Raw genomic sequence first — 23,026 nt, forward strand, 5'->3', positions numbered from 1 at the left:
GGGTTAACATTCTTTAGAATTTATCTTAAGGGAATTACGAACCCATCCCGCCTGAATGACAGAGTTACTGTTTTACAGCTAAAAAAAGAGGTCATCTCACTGATTATAAAGTGGAAGGAGTAGGGATTAGGGGGCAGGGTCAATGAAGTTCCAAAGTTAAGGAAAAAAATTAGAAATGGCACTTAGAAACTGCCTGCCTGTTATTAATTCTTTCCCGATTCACAAAAAAGAGAAAAGGAAATTGAAAATGGAATCTTTAAATTTATAAAGAAAATAGAATTGTCTTGGATCATTGTATTGCTGAGAATAGCCAAGTCATTCACAGTTGATCATCTTATGATACTGCTGTTACTGTGTACAATGTTATCCTGGTTCTGCTCACTTCACTCTGTATCAGTTCATGTGAGTCATCCTTGTAGCACATTAGTATTTTATTACTATCACATATCATGACTTGGTCAGCCATTACCCAATTGATGGACATCCCCTTAATGACAATTCTTTGCCACCACAAAAGAGCTGCTACAAATATTTTTGTACAAATAGGTCTCTCCCCCCCACACACTTTCTTTTTTAATCTCCCTGGGATACAGACCTATTAGTGGTATTGCTAGGTCAAAAGGTATGCACGGTTTTATAGCCCTTGGCATATAACTCCAAATTGCTTTCCAGAATGGCTGGATCAGTTCACAATTCACAACTATGCACCAACAGTGCATTAGTGTCCCAATTTTCCCACATCCCCTCCAACATTTATCATTTCCCTTTTTTGTCAACTTTGCCAATCTCATGGACTTGAGGTGGTACCTTAGAGTTATTTTAATTTGCATTTCTCTAATAGTGATTTAGAGTATTTTTATATGACTATACAAGGAATTTGGAAATCTAAGAATCCAAACCAGACCAAACACTGTATTTATAGATTCCACTTGTGCTGTTAAAGGAAGTCATGGGAATGCTGATTATCTGTTGTACTCAAACACTAGAAGAGCTGAGATGCAGGAGAATTGAATCAGAGGGCCGGGAAAGCCTTTCCAAATGACTGCATTCCAGTTTGGTTGTTTCCGTTAATAATCACAGCTAGCTTTTATGTAACACTTTAAGGTTTGCAAAGCACTCTGAATTTCTTGTCTCATCTGATCCTCACAAAACCCCTGGGAGGTAGATGCTATTATTATCCCTAGTTTATATATGAAGAAACTGGGGTTGAGAGAAATTGTCACATTAAAAACAACCAAAAAGTAAACGGGTTTGATTAGAACACCTAATTAGATACTTGGTGAGTCTTACAAACTAAAGTTAAATGCTGATCAATTTAAAAATAATTTTTAAATTGGTGTGTCTTCTAATTAGAAATTTTGCTAGAAATTATATGAGACTTCTACCCATTTTTGTAAAAGATTATATTTGATTTGAATTTCAAGAACTATTCTGCTTCCTCCCTACAAAAAGAGAAGCTTATTTAAGGCAAGAGAAGGAGCAAGCTCGAGCCTTCCTGAGGACTCAAACTGTAATAACTTGGGGGAAAAAAAAACACTGCCAGATAAGACCATAACTGAATGATGGGACTCGGCAAGGACTGAAAAAATTATGAGAGAAAAAGGAAAACTGGTAATTACTATGTGGGAAAAGGCACCAAGAAAGGACCTTGTAAAATCTCCTTATTTGTAAATTTGCCAGTTTCTTGAAACCATCTGCTTTTGCAAAGTCATCTATCTTAACACCCCTGAAAAAGAGCTTGTCAGGGGCAGCTAGGTGACACAGCAGATAGAGCACCGGCCCTGAAGTCAGGAGGACCTGAGTTCAAATCCGGCCTTAGACCAAACATACTTCCTAGCTGTATAACCTTGGGCAAGTCACTTAACCCCAACTGCTCCTCCCTCCCCCAAAAAAAAGCTTGTCAGCGTTGTGAAATTCCTAAACAATGTATTAGCTTACTGAGAACTTACACATTTGTTTGCAATATATAGAAGTGATTCCTAATGATTGATCTTTACACCAGAATGAGTTTAAACTTGGGGTGAAGAAAAGAAAAACAAGCGCAGGGTGTTCAGTGAAATCTTTTGTAAGAGTGTGAGTCCTGGCAAACTTGAATTGCTTATTGCAACACCACGACTGTAGAAATAACTGTATCAGGCCCTAAGCTGTGATTAGTGAAACTTGATACAGGAGGTAAATCTATTGGGACTATAACTGATATTGTTCTGAATTCAGGTGCAGTGGCCTGTTGGATCCAAATCCACCATCTGAGAGAAATGCCACAAGCTGCTCAGAAGGAGTGGAGTATGATCCTGAACTGTCATAAACATGGACGTCTGTATCTGGAAAAACCCTGAGGGAACAACTGCAGAGAGGATGCTCTTGACTAAGTTTCTCCAGTGCGCGACTGCCTTTTGAACAGGAATGCTTCCCACCTGATTAATTCTGAGTTTAGCAATAAGGAGGTAGAATCGTTAGTGTATGATTGGTTGTCAACTGAAATCAAACAGATCTAAGGATGTGTTGAGTCATTCTGTGACCTTAGGCTTAGGCCTGATATTGTTATAACCATGTCCCTGCTTCTTCCTTTCTATAGCAAATTTCTACAATCAGGACAGGCAGTCAATAGAAACTATACGCACAAGGTAATCACATAAGATGTTACTGTTTTCAACCTGAATGTCACTCCATATCCCACACACCTAAGTAAATTAGTGCGTGGGCTTGTCATCTACCTGTTAATACCTACACTGTCACGTGTAAGATTAGAAGCACCTCATTCTTTCAGAATACTATGGGAATAACTGGACAAAGAAATGAATCTATTAATTTGTGAAGTTAAAGTCAGAAAGTTCTGTTTTAAGGAACAGAATTTCATTGTAATCAGTCATCTTAGTGGAGAGTAATGTTTGTGTGATATCTGTTCTACTTGAATATAGTTAACAACTGAATATGTCTAAATACAGACAAACTATCTGACATACATTGTTCTATATATACAATTGGAAATTAACTACTTAGTGTATCTACACACATACACCCCCCCCCCGGTCTTTTGTTACAACTGAAGTAAAGGCAGACTCTTCTAAATAAATTCATTTGTGTAACCTTTGAACCAAGAGATGGAAAGCATCTACTTGCTAAGAGAGTTGTAACCTATATTTTCATATATAGGATTAGATCCTTAACAGCATCTGGCCATTCTAAAGGAATTAAAATTTACTGAAGTAAAAAATTTTGAGAAGACAACAAAATCAGACAATCACATAGGCTGAATATAAATGATTCCAATGAGGTATGTAAAAACCTAAATTTTCTGAAGTTTTAAGTGAACTGTGGGTTCTTGATTTGAAGTTCCTCTTACAGCTCATTGTTAATGAGGTCAGAATCACAAGGTTTTCACTGTTTTCATCACATGAACTAGTTATTGGAAACGTCAAATTTGAAAGGCTGTATTAACTTGTGGTGAGATGTTTTGTAAAAGATTTTAGCAGGAACATCCAAGGATCTCTACAAGTCACTCAGAACCAGAGACGCAAATCTACTAAAGAGGAGTGCCCTGCAGAGCTGCCCTGAGAACAAGACCTATTCCAGAACGTCCAAGAGAAGATGTTTTTAGAGACCAGATGACTACATCATCTGCAATCCAAGACGAAATCTGATGGTCTAAATTGACATTGGGAGAGTGTTATGAAAACACAAAAAGATCTGAAGTTGATGATGGTCACTAGTGAATTACTTTATTTCACTATTATCTATATAATGAATTTTCTCAGTTATCTTGGTGTCATACAAACTTCCTCTCCAAAATTAGTCCTTGGATTTAGATATTCTTACTATGGCTTACACTATGATTAATCAATCCTGCTGTGCCTGCATGGACCTGTGACAGGTCTCCCACCGACAAAAAGAAGAAACTGAGAAAATCAAATGATCCTGATTCCATTTTGTAACTTATTCTATTCTGTATCACCCCTAAAATGTTGAAAATTGCCCAAGCCATGAACCTAGTTCAGCATTTCAGCTAGCATGCAATGAGTTAAGTTGGGAAATTCAGTTTTCCCACTCATCACCAGTTTATTGACTATTTCTTCATCTCCCCTGAGGTAGGGTGAAAGAGAAGTATAACAATCGTGGTAACTCTCTTGTTGGTTGTGTCATTTTCCTATCTGTGTTGTGAATCGTGCCTCCAATGTAAATCATTATGGATGATAATGTGCCTCTGTAATAGAAACACTCATGTGCCACTCAAGGAACCTTGAGGAAGATACTATCATAAAGAATGTACGAGCAGGTCATGAGGGCTGGAATGTATGGTGGGAGCAAGAGTTTGGGAACATGACCTCAAGTATAATTAATGTAAACAGCGACAGCAGCTCTAATCCCTAGAAAAACGTGCATGTGATCCTGGGCCAGCCCTGGCACTATGCCTTCTTTGTTCTGTTTCTATATGCTATTTGGCCCGGTCTAAGGGTGGTGCGAGATCTACTACTGTCCTCCTGCCTCCAAGGACCAGCTCCCCTCAGTAAAATCTATTTACTTCCATGCTAGCATGGACTGCCCTTTCTTTAGTGCCTCAGTATTCTCTTGGAGGTGGAACTATCCCTCAGGATAGTCTGCCACCCTACAATTGGCACAATCAGGGCAGAATACAGCTGCCACTTTACAAAGTCATAAACAGACAAATCGAGGCCTGCTATGAGGAAAAACTTCCTTACAATTAGAGCTATCCAAAAGTGGATTGAGCTGGCTATCAAAAGAGGTTAGTATATTGGAAAGAACACCAAGGAGTCGTATGTTCCAGATGGCACCATGAACAGATCACTGGGGCTGGAGCTAGGATGATCTGAGCTCAAATCCGACCTCAGACACCAGCTGTGCGACCTTGGGCAAGTCACTTAACCTCCCCCTGCCTCAGCTACCTCATCTGCAAAAGAGAGATAATAATAACATCTATCTTCCAGGGTTGTGGTGAGGATCAAAAGCAATATCTGTAAAGTACTTAGCATTACAAATATTAGCATAGTGCCTGGCACACAGCAGGCACTTAGTAAATGTGGTTCCTCTCTTCCTTGTGATGCTTACTCCCTATATGACCTTAGGCAAGTCACTTAACTAACCTGGACCTCAGTTTCCTCATCTATAAATGACAGAGTTGGACTAGATGACTTCTGTCCAGATCTGGGTCTGTGACCATAGCTATGACCAGGGAGACAGTGAGTTTCTCCCCACCCACCCCTGCTACATGACTACCTCAGCTAGGTAGTGGACTAAACAGCTGCTGAGAGGTCCCTTCTGACTCCGAAATTCTGTACCAGGCACTACTACACAGATTTTTTTTTATAGAGCCCTTTAAAGTTCTTCAAGTGTTTTGTATAAGTTAATCTCACAACAACCTGATGAACAGTGGAACAGACCAAAGCTTAAACTAACACAACTACCACACATAAAACCAGAAGTAAAGGAATACTGGTAATTCAAAGATTTTTCTCTTTTGTACACATGCAGAAGAAGAAGAAAAAAAAATGCTTCTGTCTAACCCCTATATAACACTTGCATCTGAGAAAAGAAGAGAAGTAAATTACCTGACACCACAGGGCATTACTGGACAACATGCAAGTAGACATGCCCACCAGTATACATAATACTCCAGAGCGCCTCTAGATGGGTATACTTTAGGTATGTTAACCACAGTCACATACACTAGCCTTGAAATTTTCAAAGCTGATTTCTTTTTTGTACCTCTAGCACACTACCCCAAATAAATAATAAATACATTCATTAATTTTAATTGAACTGAATTGCTTTGAGATAAGAAAATTGTTTTATCACACCAGCTTCTCCAAATCAACAGCTTACAGTAGAAGGATGAGAACCCAATCAAATGAATTTGATAATTCAATTTAACAAACACTTACTAAGCACCTACTAATAAGGATCTTGGGGACAATGACTCTCTTTTCTGGGACTTCGGTGGCACTTCCACCATGGAAGATAACTGCTGGGGCAGAGCTTGGGAGGTAGCAAGGAGGGTTCTTGGGTTTATGCTGCCGGGGGTAGCAGAACAGTGAGCCTTTTCTCCACACGGATTGCTTCCCTTCCAGATGGCTACAGAAATCAATCTAGAAGCAGGACCAATGGTCTGAGGGGTACTGAAATCCTCAGAGCTCTTGGACTTTGGATCCTGGACTGTTTCCACTGAGGAGGTATGGTAAACAAAGTGTCAGCAGTAGTTTGACTCTCCTGGGACATCTCGCTACTTCAGCTAACTTGGCTTTCATGCCCTTCTTTGGTAGCTGGGTGGACAAATAGAGATGTAGGAAAAAGAAAAAAAATCAAGCATGACCACAAGGTTGAAAACTTGAACAACGGTGATCCCCTCAACTGAGGTATGGTGTATGTATAATATATATTCATACGTATATAGACTAATACTTAGTACATATGGTATATGTATTACATATAAAATATTTCATTATGTGTACATACTGTATTATATCGACATACAATATACACATGTGTTATATATTTATGTATATATCACATAGACCATATATACTAAATATTAGTATAAGCATAATATGTACATGTTTATACAATATACAATGTTTATCTTGTGTGTATGTATATATTACACGTGTACATATAATACACATACCATATATACTAAATATTAGCATATGCACTTTGTATTTCAAGGAAATCTGAATTAATCCTAGTAAGTCACACATATAATTAATAGACCATGTGTTCAGAAAATTGACAAGTAACAAATTTTGCTAACCACTTTCTTCCTATAATGTTTCAAACATACATGAAGACTTGAAAACAATTTCACGTTAAATTTTATAGTCCTTGAAGCATGTTATCAACTGAGAGGACAATATAACACTGACAAAGCTAGCAGCATTTCTGTATCCCTAAGCAAGACTCCCCATGAAACAGAGAGCTACATATGGAACTACTTGTTTTCACATCATCTGAGTGTGCATTCAGAATCCAGGCAATAATTCATCAAATAAGCAACCATTTAATGACTCCCTGTTACATATGGAGCACTGGGCTAGGCACTGGAGAAAAACGTTATTTTAAAAGTAGAATCCTCTTTTTAAACAAATACTAGTACAACATCTTTTAACCTGAAAAGCCATTTCCTTGTTTCAACAAACATGTCAGCACTTCAAAATGCCATGCTGATGAAAATACAATGAATTCTTTTGAAGAAGATATTCACCACAAAAAATGTTTCACAAGTCTGTCCACTCAACAATGAACCTACTTGTGATGCACTTTGGGCACAGTATTTATGTACAGTATTGGAATTTCTTATAAAATGTCAAACAGTCTCAATAAAATGACACTTTTATTATGCTACACTGGCTATATTTCATTATTGGCAACGGGCTCAGTTTTATTTGAGCAATAAGATGTAAGCAACATTTAGAATCCTACCTTCCTCTGAAAATAATGTTGCTGTTTCAAGTTCTCTTACCAATACTGAGAAAGGGGAACTGAGATTCTATCTTGGGAAGTACAATAAAGCTTTTTTCATGAGCCTTTCCCTCCATCTCCAAGTTCAATAAAATTGAAAGACAAATACTTATTATTTCTAAAGTAAGCTTTCTGACATATTCTCCCACTCACCCTTTCCACCTTTGTAAAGAGTGACAAAGTGCCTGGGCTTGAATACTCTCCTTCCCTAGCCCAGTGGCACTGGCAGAGACAGATACAAGAGGGTCTGTGAACGTCAACAAAGTGATTTAAGTTAACACACGGCATTCTCCAGTTCTTAGAGGAGTGCCACCTAGTGACTGTCACTCCAGAGGACAAGAGGAACTTGTGCCAGTTCCTCCCGTCTGGATTTCTGCTCACCAGGTCTCACGGGACAATGGACACATGACCGGCCCTCCCTGAGTCTCAGGGCTTTCGTCGATAAGGTAATGGGGAGTCCCTCCAAGGTCGACATTTATGGCTTTGGATCCCACTCCAACACCCGCCCCACAGGCCCCTGACTCCAGTCACACACATCACTTTTGTATAATCTTTCTAAAAAACAAAACAAAACACACTTCCTTCTACCACTGTCATCTAAATGTTCCCTCTTGCCTCACAACGAAACTACCCCAGAATCACAGAATCTTGGAGCTGGAAAGGACTTCAGAGACTGACTGGCCGCCCAGTAACCCTTTCATCCAGCACTTGTCTGCTGACCTCCCAGCAGCCAGGACCTACTGAGGAAACCTAACCCATTTTAGAATATGTCTAATTATTAGGAATTTTTTTTCTCTCATATCAAGGCCAAATTGGCCCCTTTCCAACTTTCACCTAGTCCTCCTAGTTATAGGAGATAAAAAGTCTATCTTTCAATAAAAGTCCAAGGGATTCCACCTCCCCATTAAGGCAAATTGCCATCTTTTTGCCTGACAAGGTTTCCTGACTTCAAGTCTCTCATCTCTCTAGTCTACCCTCCACAGAGTTACCAAAGTACATTTCCTAAGGTGCAAGTCTAACCACGACACTCCCCTACTCATAACCTTCAATGGCTTTTCCTACTTTCCTCCTGCCTCTAGAACCAAATATAAGCTCCTTCATTTGGCTTTTAAGTCCTTCACAACATATTCCCAAATAACTCTGCAATCTTATTAAGGCATTAACCACCTAACCCCTTCCTCTACAATAAAGTCAAATTGGCCTTTCTGCTATTCCTCACATACGGTATCTCTCTTCTCTGAGTCTTAAACCACTGGCCATTACTTGTCCCCCCTCCTCACCTCCTCCTCATAAAATCCCTCTCTTCTTTCCAGAAGTATTTGTGCACCTCCTGAGGGAAGGTCTTCTGGATCCCACCCCCACCCCCAGTGCCCTCCCTAACCACAGTGGCTTGTGAATCATTTGAGACAAATAATTTTGATACAGTTTCATTTTGTGACAGCAATGGTCACATGTGTGAACTACTAACATTAGGCTGACACAGAACAGCTCACCCTGAACACACTAAACCAGACTGAACTAGTTTCCTGTCTTGACTTAGGCCCTGTCAATTTTATTCTGGATTTCATGCCATATGTATGCATTCTACAATTCTCTTTCATGGTGTTTAATGCTGTGGCTTTAAAGAACGGACTACTACAAGGAACTGAGCAAAATTATGGTTCCTTAAAAGCACACTTCAATGACTCTTAGAGATATTGCAAAAGCTAGTGTTGTGGAGAAAGTCAACTATTTCCAGCGTCATCCAAGTCTGAAATGAAAGAGGATCAGAGACCTGGTGAGCAGAAATCCAGACGGGAGGAACTGGCACAAGTTCCTCTTGTCCTCTGGAGAGTCACTAGGTGGCACTCCTCTAAGAACTGGAGAATGCCGTGTGTTAACTTAAATCACTTTGTTGACGTTCACAGACCCTCTTGTATCTGTCTCTGCCAGTGCCACTGGGCTAGGGAAGGAGAGTATTCAAGCCCAGGCACTCTGTCACTCTTTACAAAGGTGGAAAGGGTGAGTGGGAGAATATGTCAGAAAGCTTACTTTAGAGGATCAGTAAAGTGGGGTCAAAAATGAAAAAACACCAACAGGAACAAACTACTCCTGCAAGCCAGACTAACTAATCCTCAGAAAATTAGCAAAGAATTTCAAAGAAACCTACTAGCTGAAGGGGTTCTTCTTGATTCCTCTAGGGTATAGCTCAGGCTTCCTGGAGTAGGAAGAACAGCAAAAAATGACCAGTTGTTAGTGACCGCTAATGGTTGCTTTGAAGAAAAAAATGCTTTTTACTGGCCAGACAACTAAGACTTTCAGGAACACTGCTGTGATTTTTTATATTTATCATCCTACAGCAGGCACATAGATGCCATTCGTGCCTTCTGTTCCACAACCAATAAAATTAGACTTCTTACTTCTTTCTATAGATTATCATGTCTTAAAATATAGTTATTTAAAAACTATGAGTTGGTTTAACTTGGGCATCTTGCAGAATATAAAAAATTTTTTACTTCCTACATCTGAGCTCTGAACCTACCTCCTGCCTATAAAGAGGAATGAAGGTTTTGTTGTTGAATCAACAGTAGAAGCTAGATTTAAACTTTGTGGGAGAGGGCAAAAAATATGAAACACAGTGTTACTTCAGAAAATTGCTTTAATTTCTCTCCAGAGTATATTCCAACTCATTCCCTAAAACTCTCAAAGTTTAAGCTATCCAATCTAACTTTAAAGACATATATGGAAATAAAAAGATTACCATCACTGTCTCCTATGGATGTCATAGTAGTTAAGACACAGAGTTAAGGAATCATTCTCCACTCCTGCCCCTTGAAGTTTACCCAGTCAGATTCCTGCACCAGAAAACAGTAAGACTAATGAGGTATGATGCATAAGACTAGAAGTGGGGATGGAGGCAAGTACATGTGACAGTAAAGAATGTATTCAATCCAGAATTTACTGTATCAGCATTGCCAAGTGCAGTCACTGCACTACTTCATATTCCTCTATAACAAAGGATGGTTCAATCTGGGGAGGTGGGCTTCTAAAATGATATATAATGACAAATGGCACCAATAAAACATGTGGGTGGTTTTTTTTTAAGTTTACTGTAACTGTCTGTTGGCATTACGCTAAATATAAGACTTGTAGAAAAATCTTTTTCCAGATAGTTTGAAAAGTCTAAAAAAGACATAAATCCAAATGTTTACCAGAAAAATCAAGATGCTGACTTTCTAAGTTTCTAAATTAAATACAAAGACCTAAATCTAAAAAGAAAATATTCCATAGGCAATGAAAGAACTTTGGTACCTGCAATTTAAATGTAAACCTGTAAATATCACTTGGAAACAGAACCGTAGAAATTTTTAGGTAGATTAACTCAACCTAACAACATACTAATGAGATAACATATCAAAGTATTTTGTAAACCCTTAAGTGCTATATAAATTATTACTATTGTAAATGGTTAATCACATGAAAAAGTGAGAAAGGAGGGGCAGCTAGATGGCGCGGTGGATAGAGCACCGGGCCCTGAAGTCAGGAGGACCTGAGTTCAAATCCAATCTCAGACCAAACACTTGAAGCTTACTAGCTGTGTGACCCTGGGCAAGTCACTTAACCCTAATTGCCTAAAAAACAAAAGGTGAAAAAGGAAAGCTAAAGTTAATGATGACTAAAATTTGACACTCATTAGTTTAAAAAATTCATTAGAAAAAAATATTTTGTTAATGGAACGCCCTCAGAAAGACAGGAAAGCTGAAAGTGGTGTCTCAGTTTCTCTTTTAAATAGGATAACTATCACGAACTCACAGACCCAGCACTCACAAAAAACTTGGCAACTTATTTATCTCATCATCTGGGAAACGTAAAAAGAGCCCTAAGTAGAAGAGGCAGAGTGACAGTGGTAAAAAAAAAGATAGTTTCCTTGGAGTTCAGAAGGCCTAGGTTTAAGGGGGGCCTCAATACATACCATGTGACTCTGAGAAGTCTAAGACTATACATCGCAGAGGAGGTGCTGGCCTGTGCTAGCATGAATGATAAGGCAACTGTTAAATGTTTCCTATGTGCCAAGCACTAGAATTCCAAATACAAAAGCTTACCACAGTCACTGCCCCAAGCAGCTGACATTTTAATAGAAGGAAACCTCTTGTGATAAGGGAGTGTGATCTCAGAAGGATATTTTGGTTTAGAAAATTACAAAGAGGGTGAGTAGTGCTATAGGGGAGTAAACTGACATACCCTTTCCAGAAACAATAACAGAGCTTATTTGTTTATGATTCCAAAATCGGAAACACAGTCATGTGTCGAGACTTCGTGGCAGAGTGGATACAAAGTCTGCCTCAAAGCTATATAGCAGGGCCCTGGGAGGATGGACTGGCGTGCAGGCAGGCGGGTGCTTAGGGCACACCCTCCCACCCCTAGTGCAAACAAACTCCCTCAATTTAACAAGCATACCCAGGTTCACTCTGTATTTGTAATTCTGCTACATGTTAAGGCAGCATAATGGCTTACCTGTGGTACATTAAGCAAGTCACAAGCTCTCTGGACTTCAGTTTTCTCATTTTTAAAATAAGGGAATCAGACTGGATAACTTCTAAGATCTCATTCATCTCTAGGATCTTAAGTGTCCCAGTGTCCTCTTCCATCAAATGGGGAAGCAGACGGTGGACTTGAAGAGTTCTGGACTTAAAGAGTCATAGGAATTGGGTTCCAAGCCCAGTCCTTACACTTATTATCTGTATGATCTTGGGAAAGTCATTCAATCTTTGTGTCTTCATCTTCACAATTAGGGGGGGTATTGGACAGCATTGCCTCTTTAGTCTCTATGCTCTATAATCTTTAAGGTAGGCCCCTTCCATCTCTGAAATCCCATTATTCTACCAATATCCCCTGTATTCTCAATCTTAAGTTTGAAATGTATCTAGTACAGGCTCCACGTCCTAACTCTATAGGGTCAAACTACTGCACAGGCTAATAAATGTTCTACTCATTACTGCACAAAAATCAGAATGCAACAATTTTCTATCAACAAATACTATATCCATTGACACAAAATAGATACTTCTAAAAATTGTTTAACTCAAGCTTCAGCAAAATTTTAACCTCAGGCTACTTCATAAACCAGGTTATTAATCAGGCCTATGGCTTTGCCTATTAAATCATGCCTAAAATTCTCCAAAAATGGTATTCAAGATTTTCCTAAGTCCTGCTCTTCCCATAAACTCAAACTCTACTCCATGGGCAACAGCTAAAGAAAATGCCCAGACCTGAGAGATGGAATGCCTTGCTCTTGGAACAACCAGGAAGTCAGTGACACCGGATCTAAGAGTACCCGTCAGGGAGGAAAATGTAGGAAGACTGGAAAGGTAGGAGGGGATTAGGTTATCAAGGAATTTGAATGCCAAAAAGCATTTCTGATCTGATCCTGCAAGGGACAGGAAGCCCCTGGAGTTCACTGCGTAGGGGAGTGACCTGGTCAGACCCTGGGCAAGTCACCCCACCTTTAGTTATATCAATTTCCTCACCTATAAATCGGGATAATAACAGCACTCACCTCCCATTGTCATGCGGTTTAAATGAGATAATATTTGCAAAGCAATTAGCACAGTGCCGGGAATGTAGCCATAAATGTTCATTTTCTTTTATTCTGGGCAAATCACTTACCTCTTAGAACCTCAGTTTCGTCATCTAAAAAATACCTCAAAGGGGTTTGGTGAGGCTCAAATGATGTAATGTTTGTAAAGTGCTCTGCAAACTTTAAACTGCTATGCAAATGTCAGTTATGATTATTATTACAGACAGCTGTTCCTGGCGGGGAAGAACAGGCCAGAGAAGGATTCTCTAGTTCCATGTGACCCAACCATTAACGGCTCCATGTATGTGCCTCCTGCAAGGAGCCTGTCACAACTGGTGCAGCTGCTCCCCCCTTCCCAGCTGTCTTGTCTTCCAGGTCCCTTTGGAGAAGCAGAAGCTTAGGAAGCAGCTCAATCGTATGTAAATTAAGGAGATGCAGAAGGAGTCCAAAAGAGTCTTTTTGTTTTGTGCACATTTTTGGTGTAGGGTTGATCCATTAATTGGTGTTCAATTCTAGTTGAAACAGTAGAGAAAGCACCTGACTCATCTGGACATCTGGGTTCGAGTCCCAGCTGTCACAAACATCTAAGAAAGGGACTATTATTTGTAGGGCAATGGGGATACACCAAAAAAAAAAAAAAGAAAAAAAAGAAAAACACTCCGGGCACCAAAGAGTGTACATTCCGCTGGGGTCTGATAAAACCTGCAAACAAATAAAACAAGATTATCTGAACAGGGAGAGAGAACAATCAGCCAGAGGAGGAAAGGATTTGAGAAGGGGCAACAAATCTGAGCCTGGAAGGAAGCTAATGACACCAAAAGGCAGAGGTGACAAAAGCTTTTTCTGGGCATTCCAGGCCTAGGAGACACCTGTGCAAAAGCGTCGAGCTGGAAAACGATCACCTTGTGACAATATGCAAGTCTGCCTCTCTGGCCTCAACTGGTAATCTGTAAAATGGGGGTGTTAACTTGTGATTTCTGTCTGAAAAGTGTTTTGTAAACCTTAAAGCTCTATATCAAGGTGAGCTGTGATTATTATAAACTACTGAATATTCACTCTGAACACAGTTCACGGGTACTAGACAACTGGCTGCAGAGGCCTGAACCTGATGATCCAATATTGGCACAGAGAATGAACTAAAGGCCCCAAGAGAGCCAGGTAAAATGTCCCAGCCAAAGGAAATGTTTAAGAAAATAAAAACACAATGCAACATAGATAACGTTAATCTGTGGTTTTCTAAGTGTCGGTGTGAGCTTCAGGGATCTGTTTTCACTTGTGTTTGATAGCATTAATTCATTTGATCCCCACAAGAACCCTGGGAGGTAAGGTGGCATTATTGTCATCCCCATTTTTACAGAGGAAGAAACTGAAGCAGAGGTTAAGTGACTTGCCCCGGGGTCATACAGCTAGTAAATTCCTTTAAGGCAAGATTTTTTTTTTTGGCGGGGGAGCTAGGCAATGGGGTTAAGTAACTTGCCCAGGGTCACACAGCTAGTGTTATGTGTCTGAGGCTGGATTTGAACTCAGGTCCTCCTGAATCCAGGCCTGGTGCTCTAAGTACTGTGGCACCCCCTAGCCAGCTGCCCAACTAACTTCTCAGAGAAGCTCCTTCCATCTGTGCAGGAAGGGCTGAATCTTCAAGGCCCCCTTATATAAGCAGGAGGGAAATTCACACTTTGTTCTCTATGACCACTTCTCTTTCCGAAGCTACCAATCAGTCATCACTGTCATTGTCATTCTCATTTAACTGACTGACTCTTTGGTGGATCAAGCAGTTTTAAAAAGATTAATCAGGGGGCAGCTAGGTGGTGTAGTAGATAGAACAGCAGCCCTGAAGTCAGGAGGACCTCAGTTCAAATCCAGCCTCAGATCAAACACTTGCCACTTACTAGTTGTGTGACCCTGGGCAAATCACTTAACCCCAATCGCCTTTAAAAAAAATTTAAGAAAAAAAAGATTAATCATCTAAGAAAGTCTTAGAAAGACTTCCACTTAACACAACTTTCAAAACAGAAGTTATGAAAAAGCCATAAACTAAAGAATTCTGACTGAACTTGTTAAGCACAGCTTCATACTGTTCATGTACAGATTTCAAAGTGTATTGGTACACAATTCACCAGGCAGATTTAAAAAATAACTGTGGGGAAGCCTATTAGTAGTTAACACATTAGTATTAATCATTACCTTTAAGTACACTTGGTCATGTGAACAACATAAATTTTTATACCTCACTAAGACAAAGACAAACTAAAAAACTGTTCAAACTTGAGACTTAACCAGACAACTTATCAGCATGCTTATAACCAAAAGAAAGCAGTTTGCATTCCTTTACATTCAAATACTCCAAGGGTTCATGAAGCACCTCTACCTTTCCATAATCTCATAAGAATTAAGAAAAAAAAACTTCCTCCAGATTTAAATTCAAAGGAATTAAAAAGGCTATCAGGTTTTTTTTGCCAAATGTTCCTATTCACAAAAAATATCTCTCCATTCCACTTTGTTCCTAATTTCACATTATATCTAAAGTACATTTCCTTAACCAAGTTGCTATCTTTCAAATGTAACCATCAGAGCTGATAAATTCCAGAGTCACATTCCACACTGAAGACTTCAAAAGAAAACAGAAAAAGTTGTTCGTGTTTTTTAAACTACAACAGCTTCAATTTAGAAGACTCCGAACTATTTCACGGTCATCAGTCAATCAACAGCACTTACTAAGCATCTTCAGTGGATAAGGGACTGTTCTCTATGGTCCAGTGAATTATTACAAATGAAAGTCTTATCTGGTAACTTCCTTTGGACAGCTTATATCACTCCTGTAAGAGAAACAAAATGAAGTCACCTCCAAACTTTTTTTGTCCTGTCACCACATGAGCCAGCAGTCTACCAGGAACCAGAATCCTGGTCTGGGATTCTTTCCACTTAATAAAGCAGGATTTCATCTACTATGCCTATTTAACAAATCCTATAAATAGCCTGCCCTCCACTAGTATGGCTAATGGGGATTATAATAGCAACTGCTGGGTTTTAAACATTCCTACTGCATATCATGTAAAGGAGTGTATAGACTGCTGGCCTGGGAGGCCTCAAACTTCAGTTCAAACACCCCCTCTCCCTGTCAGCAGTGGGACTGCTACAGCCTCACACAACTCTCTAAGACTATAAAAGCTATAAACAGATTGCAGTCTGCTTTGGTGGAGGAAGTTCACACACCAACAAAACCACAGGTCCTGGCAAAGTTGCCCATGTAAGGGATGAGCATATCCAGGGTGGGGAGGAAGAGGGAAGCTAGCCAGAGAGGGTCTGCCGTCCCTATGAGCACATACACATAAACTCTCCGATCCCGCTGAGGAACAGCAGCAAATGACACCATTAATAGATATGGAAATCACAGAATGAAGATCAGTTTGAGGAAAACCTGCTATACATCTAATTACTAACCAAAAATTCAAAGGATCGTAAGGGAATAGACCAGAGGATCAATGAAAATCCAAAGCACATTTAACTGTTTGACTAGTCTCCAAACCTCTGAAGCTCAATTATTCACTCACAGCAACACTACACAAAAACAATCCAGGAAAAGTGAAAGGGGAAAAAAATCACAACAAATGGCAAAGGTTAAGAAGATCAAATGAAAATAGATGCAATGTATTCTGTAAACCTGAAAGTGTTATATAAATGTAAGCTTTTATCATTCTTATAAAATTCTAAACTTAAACTGTTGGAGGCCAGAATTTATCTAGGAATAAATTTCCTATCTCTAAAGCTGTTGTTTTCCTATGTCAAAAATATTTTTTAACTGGACCGGTGATTTTATTTGTGAAGGAATCCTCCCCTCTCAAAAAAAAGGAAACTCCCTTCACTAATGTAGGTCATCAACGGGATCACAATCAAAGCACTGCCCAAGGCACAGAGAAGTTAAGAATTCGGATCCAGGTTTTCCAGACTCCAAGCCTGGTCAAAACATCCAGCTACCTCTCACACCCTTATTACATTTTTAAAATGGTCCTAACCCTGAAGCCCAATAGAAAGAGGAGAGCAGGTGATTAAACACCTACATTCATCCAAAATGCTGTCTTCTACCTATCAACTTGCTCCAACAAATTCTAACATCCCTATTAGCTATGCCTCCTGTAAACAATAATTAGTTAAAACAAACTAACATGCATGCCCATGTCTGCATCATGACCTCTACAGGAAAGAGGAAAATTCTCAGTATTGACTAATTTAATTGGCCCTAATTTAATCACACCAAATAATTCTCTGCCTACCCATCATGAAGTTACCATTAGAGAACTAAAACCAAATCCGGAAATCAGAAAGATAGGCCACCCTATGATTTATAAGGGATTCACCACCAACTTCAAAGGCTAACCCCACTTGGGTTATATTTTCAAAGGCAGCACAAACTTCTCATGCTTTTGTGTTGCATACTAACAGACCTTAAAAATGATACTACCAATTCACCCAAGAGCGAAATGCACATCGGCTGCTGGGCTGAGTAATAGTTAGAAAGACAACAAGTCTTTCACGTCCTGCCTTAAGCGCTTGCTGCGGGTCCCCAGGTAAAGGCCCCTAACCCTGAGGGGCTCAGTTTCCACATCAGTAAAAGCTAGGATAACAACAGCATGCTAAGCAAAAGCCCCTAACCGCTCTCTGTCTCAGTTTCCACTTCTGTAAAAGCTAGGATGGCAGCAGCAGGCAGGGCAAAAGCCCCTAACCGCTCTCTGCCTCAGTTTCCAGGTCTGTAAAAGCTAGGACAGTAACAGCACGCAGGGCAAAAACCCCTCACTGCTCTCTGCCTCAGTTTCCACCTCCCCCACAGCTGCTGCGGGGGAGAACTGGGTGGATTTTAAAGCGCTTCCCCGATGGGGGGTCACCAGCGCTGTTGTTGTTGTTATTGTTATCCGGCCCCCGAAAGACACACCGGGGAAGCAGTGGACCGAAGCCCCCGGCTCGCTGGCGGAGCCTCCCGCACCGACGGATACAAAGTAGCGGCACCGAAGAATACAAAGTAGCCGGCCGCGCGGCGTTTAAGAGACTTCCCCGAGCTGTCACCGGGGGAGGGGGCGTGGAGAAGGCTGACGAGCCCCCAGCGCGCGCCCCGCCGAGCCGCTCCGAGCGCGCCTCCGGCCACACAAAAGGCCGGAGCGACGCGGCCGCCCAGCCGGACCGCGGCTCCTCGGCCACCGCCCCCCACCCCCGAGCCGGGGAAGGGGCCTCGCGGAAGGAGCGAGCGACCCTCCTCCGCCCAGGGCGCCGCGCGTCGGCGCGGGGCGGGACGGACGGCCGCGGGCTCGCCGGGGCCTGCCCCCTGACCCCGAGGCGCGGCCCCCTCCCCTCTCGGCCCGGCCCGGCCCGGCCCCTCCCCGCGGGCGCTCACCTCCCGCACGTCCTGCAGACACTCGAGCACCGCCAGGTTGTTACTCCAGGTGTGCTTGGGGCACACCCGGGTCACGTCCTCCCGACACGTCTCCTCCTCCGCCAGCTTCCAGCCGCCGCCGGGCCCCGCGCCGCCCCGCCGGGCCGGCCCCGCTCCGGCCGCGAAGGGCTGCTGCTGCTGCTGAAGCTGCTGCTGGGACTGCTGCGGCGCCTGCGGCTGCTGCTGCTGCTGCTGCTGCTGCTGAGGCGGCTGCGGAGCGTGCGCCTGAGCCGGCTGCTCCACGCTCTCGGCGAAGGGCCTGAAGCCCAGCCCCTGAGACTGGTGTAGGCTTCCCATGTTTGGGAGGTTCGGGGGGTTCTGGGCCCCCTGGGCCCGGGCCACCACGAGCAGAAGCAGCGGCAGAGCCGCGGACAAGGGAAACATCCTCCGTACACGTCCACACGCCGCCATCTTGAGTCCGCGGCAGCCTCGACGTACCCGGCGCCGCCACGTATTTAAGTGAGGGGCGGAGCCACGGGGGCGTGCGCCGCCGTCGCCCCCGGCGAATGGGGAGCGGCCGAGGGGCGCTGGAGAAAGGTTACGGGGAGAAAGGGTGATGCCACATTCAAGATGGCGGCGCCTGAAGGGACCCTGGAGAAGATCCGTGTCTCCTCAAATTTTCTACCAATAAATTGAGGAAAGAAAGCAAAGAGGAGGAATGCTGAGTCAGGGTTGTGGTGGCTTCCCTTCGGGTGATTCCTTTGACTGGCGTCACTTGGTGCCTCTCCCAAGATGGCTGCCGCATCGCGCAGCTGCTTGAGTCAGCGTTCAAAAAAAAAACTTTACGTGTACACCGACTAACATGACAATCTAGGTCCTGTTGCCTTGGGGTGGCGGGGGGGGGGGGAGAGGGGGGGCGGAATCTCCCTACATTCCCTAGCAAACTCCCCTCCCCCCATCTCGCCGCTAGCCCCAGCCACCTGCTTCCACGTGTCTTCACTTCAGGAGGTTCCTGGGTCCCTCTAGACAGGAACTCGAGAGTCTCGTGGGCCTTAGGTGTCTTTTAATCGGCTTGTAAATTATGGTAGTGCTGCTAAAAGTTTTAACAACCGGCTTTTTTTTGGAGGGGGGGATGTATCACAGGGCTCATTTTTGTTCTACTTTATTATTATTCAAGTTTATTCTGCTTTATTTACATTTTCTCCATCCCACTCTTAAGTCTAGACAATGAACAGAAACAATAAATAAAATCCTGATTTATAGTGTTAGTTTTCTGTCGTGAAAAGGCCCACCCTGAAGATTTAATAATCAGCCCTTTCCCAGAACACCCCCAAATCTAGACTTCTAGACTCTTATAATAGCTAGCATTTGTAGCCCTCTTTAAGGTTACCAATTTTGAGGTTATCTCATTTCATCTTTGCACCAGTCCTGAGGGGCAGGTACTATTATTATCCCCATTTTACAGGTGAGGAAACTGAGGCATAGAACAGTGAAGTGACTTGACCAGGGTCAAATTGATAGTATTTGAGAAGGAATCTTAATTCAAGGTTTTCTGACTCGAGTCCAGTTTTGTCTACTGCCAATCTGAGAGAAAATGCCTTTTAGACATTTCAGTCAGTGCTGAAGCCCCTTCTGAAGGGCAAGGAGAGGACAGGAAACCAGGATCAGTCCATTGTCCAATGTATGGGAAGTTCTGGTAAAAGGTATAGTGAGTTAGGGATGGATTTCAGTTCTCTGTGCTCTCTCTCTTTTTTTTTGGGGGGGGGAGGGGTACAAAACCAGTACCTGAGCCAGAACCTAGAAGTGTGCCTGCAACAAAGAAGGAAAGACAGTAAAATGTATAAAGTGTTTGGAGCCCCTCTGGACAGTTTTTTCCCCTGTTTTTTTATGCCATCTAAGATTTTGTGTTCCAAGTTCTAAAGAGGTGAGATTCAAGGCTTGAACTTCATTTTTGCCCTGCACACATCAAGTGTTCAGTAAATATACAATAATATCGCAGGACGGGGCCTGTCCTTCGTTTGACCAGTGAGATAACTGAGGCATGGAGAGGCTAAGGGGCTTTGCCAGAGCCACACTATCAGACAGTCAATGACCACCCTGGCATAGAGAGAATCCAAGCCTCCTAAACTCCTAATCCTTTGGTTTCTTCCATTTCAGTTTTTCTGTCCCACCAATTGGCTAATTCACATTATTTTGAATTTATGCATTTTTATTCTCTTTCGCCTTTTTTTGTATCTCAGGTGCTTAGCACAGTACTTGGCACATAGTAGGCTCTTAATATGTTTACGGATTGATTGTTCATGAATTCATTGTTCAAGAGATATTTCTTCAGTGTGACCCTGGGCAAGTCACTTAACCCCATTGCCTAGCCAAAAAAAAAAAAAAGAGATGTTTCTTAAGGATTTACTATTGATGAGTCTGGGTGCTTTGTGATGGGGAAGGAACAGAGAGAAAACATAGTCCCTGCCCTGGAGAAACTTACAATCTAATCTGAGAAGAGTAAAATTGGTCAGCAGTTGTGCTTCTAGCTATAATTCTTCTCCCCAGGTTCTGACCTGAGGCTGCCAACCACTTTGAGGCGTCTCTCCCTTATCGTCCCGTGTTCTCCTTCATCCTTTTCTCCCCAATCTTTAGTAAGTGAGGTCATTAGCTGGACTGGAGTATGGTTAGAAGCTGGCCTTTTCGGACGTGCCTGAGATCATTGTTTGTCCTTCATTCCCGAAGAGGACCAAGGACATCAGAAAGGTGATTGACTTGCAAGTGAATTGGATTTAAGTGAGGCAGGGCTGTGCAAAGTCACCAGCCTCTCTCTCTCCTCCAGAGTCATCTGAGTCCAGTGGTGAGATATAGATCAGGACGACTGGAGATGGCTCGGGATGCAGGGGGGATCTTGGTTTTAGAACTTTCAGACTGTAAGAGGCTTTAGATATCAACCAGTCTGACTCACTTTACGGTAGTGGAAACTGAGACTCAGAAAGGGAAAACCCTTTTCCAAGGCAACGTGTCAAAAACAGATTCTGTTCTTTGCTCCATACCACATTCTCTCCGCAATCATTGTGAGCCTCACAGTCCTAGAAGAGGGTGGCAGTGACATTCTTTTGTTTTGGACTCTGCCTGGTAGGTTGATAAGGAGCTAAATCAAACAGCCTCTCAACAAGTTGGTTGCCTGCTCCAATCTGGTTTTTTCCCTGTCTTCTTTGTTGGTGCTGCCAAGATAGGAGAGTTCACAGAGCTTCTTATCCTTCTTATCTGCAGTGAAGATCATTGTCTTGGGTGTAGTATTTCCTTACTGCAGGCTGATAATCGACCTCCAGGATAAGTGACCCAGGGTGTTATGCTGAATCTGTCCACAATCTCTCCACATCTGCTTGTTCATGCACACCCAGGGCAGTCATCAGAAATACCAGTCCCTGGGTGATAGTCTCAAGGACTTTTCATAATCTTCACAGCCTGGTGAGCCGGACACATCAATGACATTTATTTCTGACCATTGGACTCTCGGGTTTTCATCTCACTAACCTCAGTCAAACCTGCGCCCTCTCTGCTGGCAGTGACCCAGCAGAACTGCAGAACTCTGTAAACAGAGATGGTAGATAACCACACTAATAGGATTTAGAGCGAGAAGGGAACATTAGAAATCACTGAGACCTAGACAGAGGCTCAGAGCTGTATCTGGGAGGGACTTCAGAGGCCATCCAGTGCAACCCCTCATTTTACATAAGACCCTATGAGGTTGTGACTTACCCAGGATGACACGGCTAAGCATTAGAGGAATCATTTGAAACTGGGTCCTCAGACTTCAGAACCAGTCCTCTTTTCAACCCCCAAATTTACAGTGGAGGAAAATGAGGCCAAAAAGTTGTGGCTTGCCCTAGATGATGGAGATAATAAGCAGCAGAGTTGAGATTTGAACCCAAGACCTCTGACCCTGAATCCAGTGGTATTGATTCAGAGCTCCACATCTGGGAATAAAGTATGTAGGACCCGGGTTTGGGAACATTCAAGATGTGCTGGAAAGAAGTAAAACTTCCTGAGTACCGAGTATGTCGGTAGTCGGCCCCTGCTCTGCACTGGTTCTTCTTGCTTATTTATCACATTGTGGTTCTTTCCAAAGGCTGGCTTTGGAATTACCCAATAACAGCACTGCTGACATTACTAAGAATACCTGGGGAACATTTGTGAGTTGAGTTTCCCCATGCCTCCAGAAACCCTCTGTGTTTTAGCCTATGTTGTTCAACTTCATCCTACAATGCCAAGTCCTTTTTGTGTCTCAGCAAAACTCAGTGTTTTGAACATGATCACAGCTCTCTTTTCTGATGGAGGGTCTTGCCGGACCTCAGAGTCTTCATTAGGAAAGGAGATGAAGATGTAAGAAATTGGGCTGAATCAGCACTGAACCTGGCGTATTCCCTGAAAGGCATTTTTGTTTGTTTGTTTTCAATTACTTGCCTCAGACCGTTTTCTGGACAAAATAAATATTTGTTGAATAAATGAATGAATTAATGGCATTTCCTACTTTCCCCAGAAGGAAAGAGGTGGAAAAAAAATCCATTTAATTCAGGAGCCCAGTTAATGAAGGCTGTTGTGGAGACTTTATGTTCTTACTGATATTATGGATCCCAGTCAGACAGTCAGTC

The 23,026-nt window shown here is 42.2% G+C and overlaps 1 protein-coding gene across 1 annotated transcript in view; it reads right to left on the reverse strand.

The window, feature by feature from the left end:
- The window catches only part of GLG1 (golgi glycoprotein 1), a 146,526-nt gene extending 127,631 nt beyond the window's left edge, over positions 1-18,895 (reverse strand). The window contains exon 1 of the mRNA XM_020963748.2: positions 18,411-18,895. Coding sequence (XP_020819407.1) covers positions 18,411-18,860 — 450 coding nt within the window. The 5' untranslated portion in view covers positions 18,861-18,895. The remainder of the gene's footprint in view (positions 1-18,410) is intronic.
- Between the last annotated feature and the right edge of the window lie 4,131 nt (positions 18,896-23,026).

Source organism: Phascolarctos cinereus, unplaced genomic scaffold (genome assembly GCF_003287225.1).
Source record: "Phascolarctos cinereus isolate Bilbo 61053 unplaced genomic scaffold, phaCin_HiC Scaffold_2;HRSCAF=192, whole genome shotgun sequence".
NCBI lineage: Eukaryota > Metazoa > Chordata > Mammalia > Diprotodontia > Phascolarctidae > Phascolarctos > Phascolarctos cinereus.